The sequence below is a fragment of the Lycium ferocissimum genome, chromosome 12, assembly GCF_029784015.1.
Source record: "Lycium ferocissimum isolate CSIRO_LF1 chromosome 12, AGI_CSIRO_Lferr_CH_V1, whole genome shotgun sequence".
NCBI classification, from domain to species: Eukaryota; Viridiplantae; Streptophyta; class Magnoliopsida; order Solanales; family Solanaceae; genus Lycium; species Lycium ferocissimum.
The window spans coordinates 25313954-25323957 of NC_081353.1; the positions used below are offsets into that span (position 1 = coordinate 25313954).

Here is a 10004-nt window from a genome sequence, read left to right on the forward strand (position 1 = left end):
ATACACGAATGTTGTTATAGAGAGGTCTGACTATATAAAAAATGTTCAAAACACCATATTGGTTAGATTACCCCACTCCACAAATGATGTGATCAGGCCTGATGGTCAAGCGCCGCAACTGATTCAACTGAAGTTGCGGGTTTGAAATGTTATCTCTCTTTTATTCATACTCTAGCTTTTTGTTCATTGATCTATTTTGTTTATTTTTACTCCATAGATGTCAGAACACTCATTTCCAGTAGCAACCAGTTTCGAACTGTATGGTACGAGCCCTCGCAGATTTCTCGGTTATAAAAAAGGTTCCATCTGGCAAATCCTTTGAGGAGGATGGAGAACTATTAATTAAAGGGAAAAATGTAAATCAAGGCATAACTATATGGTTTTCCTTACAATGAGGGAGGAAAAAATAGAGTTGATTGAAACAGAATGCAGAAAATGATGCTACAAACATGTGCCAAATTTCACTTATATAATCATAAAAATCAAATGAGGTTTTGTGTGCATCAAATTTCACATATATAGAAGTATTTGAAACAATCCAAATGAGACCAAAACTAGGCAAGGCATACTAAGAGGATTCTTCTCTTCTTCATTCTGGTCGAAACTCTATTCCTTGGATGATGAGGCCACTTTTTACGTGACCCCTAATATCCATCAATCGCACTTCAACTTCTCCATCCTCTCCTTTATCATTAAAAAAGTTTCCCATTTCTATTTCCTTCCATCCATCGCCTCTACTCAAGGGTAGCTTCTCACTAGGTCCTAGTCCTGAAAGACTCACAACGCTAGTTCGTTCATCAACTTCAGTGTCACTCTGAGAATCAACAAATCTAACAACTGCATCGACAGTGTCAAGGCCCATAAATTCAACTTCCAATTTGAACACTAGATAAGCAACATATTTGGTCCCTTTCGACAGTATCTTAGTCCCAATCTTGCCTCGGATTTCAAGCCAACAGACATACCAGAGTTGAGCCACTTCTGAAAATCTACAAAAGTAACGTTTGCTCAATATTTATGATTAATAAAGTAATTTCTTTCTAGATTTATACATAGAGAGGAACACGAGAAATTATTAAACCTGGAATTCGGGTGAGATAACCATTCCCAATAATTTGGTTCTTCACCCCATGAAATAGCAAGTTCTCTTGCTGCCACCATAAAGCATTTCTTCCCGGTTTTCTTATCCAGTGAAAAACTCTATTTGACAAATCAAATCACAGATACACAAAATATCAGGATTTAAAAACAAATAACAACAACAACTACACCTCAACCCTGAACAATTTAGGGCCAGTAATATGAATCCCTACTACTTTATTTAAGCTCGTTTCATATCATTATAATTAAAAACAAACAAAAGAATTCAAAAATTGGTCATGTACTTATTCTACAACTGCATGAAAAGGAAACTTGAACCTAGACCACTCAACATCCCTTATGAATGGGTAGGTAAGGCTGCGTCTTGTGGTCCAGCCCTTCCCCGGATCCCGCGCATAGCGGAAGGTTAGTGCACCGGCTGCACCAGGCTGCCCTTTTTTATGTTTGATAAAAAATAATCTGTCAATTTTGACATCACTTAGAGCCAGTTTGGATGGGCTTAAAAAAACAAAAAATTAGTTGGGGTAGCCCAACTTTTTTTTTTTATATGTTGTTTTCACTTATAACCTGTTTTAGATAAACCAAATAGCGTGGCCCAATTATTTTTTGGCTTATTTTAACGACAAAATGGCTTATAAGCCAATTACCAAACACTCAAAAAGGTTAAAACGAATTTATAAGCCGTTTTTTAGCAACTTATAAGCCAATCCAAACAGGCTCTTAGTATAAGAGCCTGGCTTATAAGTTGGTCAAACCAGCTTATAAGCCATTTTTAACTTATTTGGGTGTTTGGTAAAATAGAAAACGGCTTAAATTAAGTTAAAAAGTGCTTAAAATAAGCCAAAACCAATAAGTTGCTCAATCCCAACTCTTTTTTTTTTTTTTTTGGCTTAAAACATTCTAGTTTGACCAACAACTTTACTCTTTTATCCTTTATGTTTTCTGTTAATTCCAATACTACCCTTACTTCTAAAAACCCTTTAAGCACTTTTATCCAAACACGTAATTGCTTATATATAAAATAACTTTTAGCACTTAAAAAGTACTTTAAGCACTTATGCTTAAAAGTCACTCTTTTTCAGCTAATCCAAACGGACTCTAAGTCAAGTTTGTTATAATCTCATTCACCAAGGAAATCCAACTTAATGACATCACTCATTATAAGTCAAATTTGTAAATGACTCATTCTTTCTACAATTTAGGAGGTATAGTTTCAAAATATTAAAATAATAAAATAGGGTAAGCGAAATGAAAGAAACAAATGGTAAGTGAAATGAAAGAAACAAACTTTGAGAAATAACATGAAAGCACGTGAAGTAAAGGCTGGGAAATAAGTAAAGTAATGAAAGATATTAATAAAATCGACCAATAGGACTATCGTGTTGATATATTAATCGGAAAAAAATGAAAGATAAACAATATAAAAGGAAAGAGTAGTATATTTGAAAATGAAAAAATTAGAGTAAAATAAAAAGAAAAGAAAAGAAAAAAAGAAAAAAGAATAGAAATTCAAAATAAATAAGAAGAACAGAAATTATAATTAAAACAAAAAAGGGAAGAAATTTAAAAATATCCTTGTAATTGCATCACGTATTACCAGCAATTTTCAACCCTCTTGAAAATTGAAGAATGTAATTACCCTCCTCAATTACATGTTGACCAAGTAACATGTTAAAACTGTCTAATTACATCCAATTTCAATTACAAGGTGGCTTTCCAAACATGCCCTAAAAATAAAAACTTCAAAGGAAAAGTTGATAAACTTTTGATCCCTTAGTTATTACGAGTCCGGAGACTAAAGGGCAAAAAAATACACGATATAAACCAAAAGGGGGGTTGCCTTCCACTATATACCAAAAGGGGTATAACGTGGAGGGGCCAACGTTATACCCCAAATTTTTTTTCCAATTGTCAGACCTCAACCAAAAAAAAAAAAAAAAAATTAATAGTATAACGTGGACTGATCCACGTTATACAAATAATTTTGTATAACGTGGATCAGTCCACATTTTACAATATATATGTTGTAAAACGTGGATCAATCGACGGTATACAATATATATTGTAAATTATCACAATATGTAGCATGATGCACAAATCATATGCAACAATGAAGGCTCCGCATACACATGAAGGCTCCAAATTTATACTTTTAATGTTAAAAAATGTATACTTTTAATGTTAAAAAACAATCACTTATTCTCTGCACACCCCTAGAGAACCCCAGTTCCAACCTTCAATGATACTTCACAAATGCAGTATTCAAGACGATGACTCGTAATATAGGAACATTTATTTGCATATGGCATTTAAAGATATTTCTGTCATGAGGCTCATGGTCTTCCGAATAGCTAACACCTGCATGTTTAAGAATCTGTAAAACTACACCTGGCATACGATCCAAATTGTTGGCAGTGATAATTTACAATATATATGTGTTGTATAACGTGGATCAGTCCACGTTTTACAACATATATATTAAAACGTGGACTGATCCACGTTATACAAAATTATTTGTATAACGTGGATCAGTCCACGTTATACTATTAATTATTATTTTATTTTGATTTTGATTTTGGTCTGACAATTGAAATTTTTTTTTTGGGATATAACGTTGGCCCCTCCACGTTATACCCCTTTTGGTATATAGTGGAAGGCAGCCCCCCTTTTAGTTTATACCGTGGATTTTTTGTACCCTTTAGGCTTCGGACTCAGTTATTACTCCCTCCTTTTCATAATAAGTGGTGTTTTTACTTTTTAATTTTAATTCAAAATAAGTGGTGTTTCACAAAATCAAGGTCTTTCTTTTTACCTTTTTTCAAATAAATAGAGTTTTACCTAACCAAGAAACCATTAAAAAGAACTGGAGGGAATATCGAACGAAAATCGTGGCCCTTGTGATACATCTAATTAAACACAACTAACCTTTAATTAAATAAATTTACAATTCAAAACCGATTCCAAGAAATAAGAAGATATCGTACCATTTTGCCTCCATCAGTGAGAATAGGGGAATCGCATAGACTAAAGTAAAGCTCTTTCTTGGAAGGAAAAACCAATAAAGAGTTTGACTTAGAGATAATATGTTGATAATCAGAAGGCAAAAATTTCTCCCAAACAACGTCGGATTCAGCAGCAAACTTGAATCCTCGTGAACTAACAGATAACCTAGCAGTATCCTCTGGTGAAGTGAAGGAGAGAATTTCCGATATGCAACCTTCCGGCAGCAATCCAAAATAGTCCATTGAAAAGAAAAAAAACAATAGGTTAAAGTTGTTGAATTTGGACAATGTATATATTGCATGTATATAATAATTTTGTCTTAGTAGTTAAGTAAAACTGAATCAAGAATTATTACGTTTCCAAATATTTGCAATCTATAACAGTAGTAGTAATAATTATGGAAATAACATTAAAATCTTGGATCCTAGTTACTCTTAGTTAGTGCAATAAAAGACTCTTAATTGGTAGATGCAAATTCGTCATATTAATGAACGGTCAACATGTAAACAGAGCAGCAATAAAAATTATGTCTCAATTTCAAATAAACTAGTGTATTTATCGTGCTACGCGCGGTCATAACAAAGTACAAAATATGAATAGATATTAATGTTATAATTTTTATGAAGAAATAATTTTTATTGATGAAACATATTTTCATGATTGTACTATTTTTTTCATGATTTTTTAGATAATTTATATATAATCTTTTGATTGAAAGAATATTGAGAAGCATTAAGATCGCCATGAAACTCCTATTTTAAATCAATATATATGTTAACTTGAACCGGAACCAAAAAAAAAAAAGTAATGAAGAAGAGGGGGAAAAAATAACATAGAAAATGGGTAATGCAAACCTAAGAGGTAGCCTGATTTTGTTTAATATTTAGTCTTTTGACTGAAAGAATATTGAGAGACATTAAGATCGCTATGAAACTCATCATTTAAATCGGTATGTGCTACAACGTGAATGGAAAAAAAAAGTAATGAAGAAGAGGGAAAAAAGAAAAGATAACATAGAAAATGTAACAGGTAGACTGATTTTGTTTAATCCTTTATAGACAATGTACTAATATGATTTTAAGATATACAATTAAAAAAAAAAGATTTTCACTCGTGTAAGTACATGTATACACAAATTATTTGAACTTGTAGGGGTGTCAATATTAATATATAGAATATTGAAAATATAGATTTGCCCTGATTACTTGTTAACATGTCGGGTGAAATATTTTGTTACACTTTAAACTTGAGTTCTTTAATACAATACAATTTTTTTGAGTAGAGACTTTTGAAATTTCAAATAAAATATAAAATAGAAACAATGATTTGGTGGACTTTACTAATGAAAACAAATAGTTGATATATTACTGAAATTTTGAAACAATTGTTAGTTCCCAATAATAAATTTAGATACTATCATTCGTTTATGGGCGAAAATTACCAACATCCGTTTGGTGTAAAACTATTAGCTAATTCATACATTTGTGTTAGTTGGAGCATATATTTCTATGCATTATACAATTTAATATACATTATCAATTAAACTTATGTAATTTATTAATTTTTAAAGAGTACTTAAAAAAAAAAGCAAAATTAAACTAAAATTTCGTAGATTTCATTTATAGCTATAATAACCGTACAAATAAATACATTCAATTCAATTTTAATTATATACTTAAAAATAGAATTTAATTTCTTGACATAATCTGTTACTACTAAACCCTTTTAGCATGCAAAAATAATGGGAATGAACAATATAATCAATTAATTTATGTAGACAATTCTTTTTCAACGTTCGTATTTTTTGACAGTTTGTCACATCTCCAATAATCACCTTATGTACCGAAAACAATGAACAAAGAGGGGATCAAACCAATTTTTTTTAAAAGAAAAAGATCAATTAAACAATCAGTATGAATAAAATCAAGTCATCTAACTAACTAGATTATGAGAAAATTAGATCCATTACATGTGGTGCAAAAGAGATGATCAAATAACTTTTTTGGCAAAGTCAGGTTTGAAGAACACTAATTGTCCTTAGCCTCAAATCTTTTTATAGTGATTTCCTAGTTTTCTTTTTCATCTGTCCACCATTTGGTCTTCTTTTATCCCTACAAGAAATAATACATCACAAAAATCGATGAACTACGAATAAGAATTGTAAGAAAATATCAAAAACTAATTTAATGAATATTTTCTTTCTCAAACCTCTTCTTCTTTGATCTCAAATCGATGAACTACGAATAAGAATTGTAAGAAAACACAAATGAATATATTTTGACAAACTAAGAACATAAATGAATATATTTTTTCTTTCTCATCTATCCACCTCTTCTTCTTTGATCTCCTTATCCCTACAAGAAATAATACATCACAAAAATCGATGAACTACGAATAAGAATGGTAAGAAGATATCAAAAAGTAACTAACTTACTGAAATGTAAATTCTGACAAAATAAGAACATAAAGGAAATATATTTTGTTAAATATTTTTAATGGACAATCTAAAAAGAATACCACAAGGAGAATAGCATACAAGAAAGGAAAGTAAATAAGAAGATATATATGTATATCAGGCAAAAACTGAGCATCAAAAGGCAGAGATGAATTGTCGCTATAATTACAAGGGAAAAACGGCTTCAGGTTTGATTATGAATAGAGTTTAAGTTTTGTGTACTGTCGGTGTACACGACTTTTTACACCATCCGGTAATTTTAGAGGTAACCACTACTTATAATGTTTACCCTCTTTTACATAAATTAAAATTTATAACCAAAAGAAATATTAAAGGCAAGTTCATCATCAGTCTATTCTAGTTATAATAGTAACCAAAATCATTTCCTTTCCCAACATCATATTAGTCTTTATAATAGGAACATTTTAAAAATCTTTTTTTTTTAAAAATCATTTCTTTTCCCAATTGATCATATTCATAAGAGTAAAGACTATTTTCTCCCAAAAGCTTGGCCAAATAACAAACTTTTTTTCAAATAAGCACTTCTTGAAAAAATAAATCTTTTTTTGGGGGAAAATTAACATTTATTAACGTTTCATGGTTTGCTCTCAACTGCACCATCAATATAAGTAATTCTTAAATCTTCAAACATTGAGGGTCGGGAATGGTGACTCCGACAATGTCCTGCAGTATAACCCAAGGCAATGATGAAGTGTTCATTTGTTAATGTATCCGCCTTATACTAACTCAACCATATTTGGATTGTAAATAAGGATCAAGCAAGAGCAGTAAAACCTTAACCACAAAAAATTAATTGAGAATATCTTTCAGACTCTAACATATGACATACGAGCAATTTAAGCTCATAAGGACCGTTCTCAGATCTTAGACAATATTTATATAGAGTAAACTGGAGTAGTTATTTCAATCACATCTTCCGAGCCCAAATTTCAATCTATGATTCTGAAAATTATAGTTTAAGAGACTATACCAAAACAATTCCAATTTTTGAATATGCACAAACTTAATTTTTTTTCAAAAAGCCGCTGCTGGTTCCAAGTTTGTCTTGGACTTACTTATTGCAAAATTAAACTGTTCCTTCTGTATTTTTGCAAGGGATTATATCGTTTCTCAACGCTAGATTTTTTTCTTCAATCTTCATAGTTGGCTAATTTCGTCTCTTTTAGAGTTCTCGCCTTTCTCAAAAAATTAAGTTTCCAGCGTTCTCCTGCAGAAGTCCCTTACATATACATACTCGATCTACCGCTTTGAAGAAGAGAGAGACATGAGAACGACAGATTTGATGAAGGATTTGTAGGGAGAGAGAGATCGAACGGCAAAATAAAATTCAAACATACCATTGCTGGCCATAGAGAGGTGCCACATCCCAAACAACGTCGGATTCAGCAGCAAAGTTGAATCCTCGCGAACTAGCAGATAACCTAGAAGTATTCTCCGATGAAGTGAAGGAGAGAATTTCCGATATGCAACCTTCCGGCAGCAATCCAAAATAGACCATTGGAAAAAAAAAAAAACAATTTTTTAAAGTTGCTGAATTTGGACAATGTATATAGTGCATGTATATAATAATTTTGGCTATATGAATCTTTTGTGATTGTGTTTATATATTTAAACTATTATCAGGTTAATATTATATACAATGTGTTTCTAGGTGAGCAAGTTTCAATAATATCTGTAGTACGAAAATTTATGCCGTCATATGATCTGCTCAGCTTTTTATGTGACATTGCTAACAAAAGATTTTTACCATTTGTGCATAAAACTTAAATTCTTAGACTAAAGATTGATCTTGAAGATAGCTTTTATCTAAGCATGAAGGTAATATATGACAATTTGGGAATCAAAGTTTTAAGGTGATAGACCTTATGGATCATAAAGAGGACGGGCATTAAAACCATCCTTACTTTTTTCCTTTTAAGCAATAAAATCAAACAACCAATTAGTTGATCTATTATATAAAAGTAAAACCAAAATGACTTAAATAATAGTATCATCTGGAATTTTGCAGATGATGGAAAAATCTTTAGCTAATTTTCTCCCTTGTCGTCCTTTTACTGTTGTTTGGAGTTTTTAAGCAACAAGACCAAAAAGAAAAAGTTTTACAAGCAAAGCCGTTAGACTTGGTCCGAAAATTACACTGACCTTGGAAATGAAAGATCCTAAACTTTTGATCCCTGTCGCTCTATGGGTAAACCTTACCGGTCAAAAGTCAACGAAATTAAAAGTTCAAACCCATTCTTGTGAATTGTCCAACTTGGTCTCCTCAACAACATGTTGGGCTATGGGGTTAGGGTATATGGTGGGTAGACCTTCTTATTTCAAAAAATGGGCTTAGATTTGGATGGTTCTGCCCAAACAATCATGGCATCTGGAGGACCAAACTTGGGGGATTTATACAAATAGGACCATTTCGCGTTGTTATTTAACTTTTTACCACGTTTAAAAAAGTTGAGCGAAAATAATTTTTGCGCCAGAAGTCGGAGTCTTACTAGCGGATCACTAGGATTTAGTACAAAAATCATAGCGACTGGCGGATCACCAGGATTTAGTACAAAAATCACAGCGAATCAACAAGAGTTTTGATCGATGAGCTTCCCAAAACCTGGTATTCACCAGAATTACAAATTGTGTCGTAACTTTGGAATAAATTATTCTGGTGGATCATGAGAAGTTTCAGAAAAATATCACCAACACGTTTCTGCCCAAAAGTTGATCCAATCAAATTCAAATTTGATATCTAGCATCTTAATACAATCTCACAATTCTCAATGATTAGATTCAACAATTCTCAATTTTCAGTAAGGCCCAGCAATGGTCCAGAAAGCAAGTTTGCTTGAGGTCCATTCATTTTCATAATTTTAATCACAATGGACACATCTAAGTGACAAGTCATGAGGTGCAGTTCGAATAATAATATCACGCACAAGTTTGAATTTCATTGATCTCCTAACTAATAATGCAAACTAATTGGGCGTTAGCTTCCTTCTTTTAACTATGTCAAAAAAGACATCGAGTGATTCTTCTCTACAATATGTATTAATAAATTAATAAAAATACAAATACATAAGGTACCAAAATTCAGACCTAAAATTCAAGTAAGGTTTGCTCTAGTGATAGAGTACCTCTACCATCAACGAGTAGATTGAAAGTTCGAGTTATGCAGAGGCTAAATGGGAACATTATTAATCCTCCTAGGTGGGATTGAAAAATAAACTAGGCAAGAATATATAGTAACTTTCTTGCAATTTAATTAATAGCTTGCATTTTACGTTATAGTTTTTAACTTTTTCTATAACTAATCATTTTACATAGGATAAATGTCATTCAAATGCCAAAAAGTTCATTAGTACTGTTCATCCAATCAAGGACAAAGGGTGCAAAAATTGCAACTGATTTTTCGTTGATATTTTCTTGAATTGTCAAT

General features: G+C 31.7%; 1 protein-coding gene across 1 annotated transcript; it reads right to left on the reverse strand.

Annotated features, from left to right (window-relative positions):
- Positions 1–329: 329 nt before the first annotated feature.
- Positions 330–4346, reverse strand: LOC132040303 (F-box protein At2g02240-like). The gene is made up of 3 exons (XM_059430941.1): positions 4086–4346; positions 1082–1200; positions 330–989 (listed from the first exon to the last, which is right to left on the reverse strand). Exons 1-3 carry the CDS (start codon positions 4344–4346, stop codon positions 590–592), a joined length of 780 nt encoding a protein of 259 aa, XP_059286924.1. The 3' UTR covers positions 330–589.
- Positions 4347–10004: the final 5658 nt, after the last annotated feature.

What these genes read in the sequence shown, in the direction of transcription:
- LOC132040303 (XM_059430941.1), bottom strand. Translation starts at nt 4,346, where the DNA reads ATGGACTATTTTGGATTGCTGCCGGAAGGTTGCATATCGGAAATTCTC. An exon ending in TCACTGATGGAGGCAAAATG is followed by an intron (nt 1,201 to 4,085) that starts GTACGATATCTT and finishes TTTGTCAAATAG; the next exon opens with AGTTTTTCACTGGATAAGAA. An exon ending in TTATCTCACCCGAATTCCAG is followed by an intron (nt 990 to 1,081) that starts GTTTAATAATTT and finishes TTACTTTTGTAG; the next exon opens with ATTTTCAGAAGTGGCTCAAC.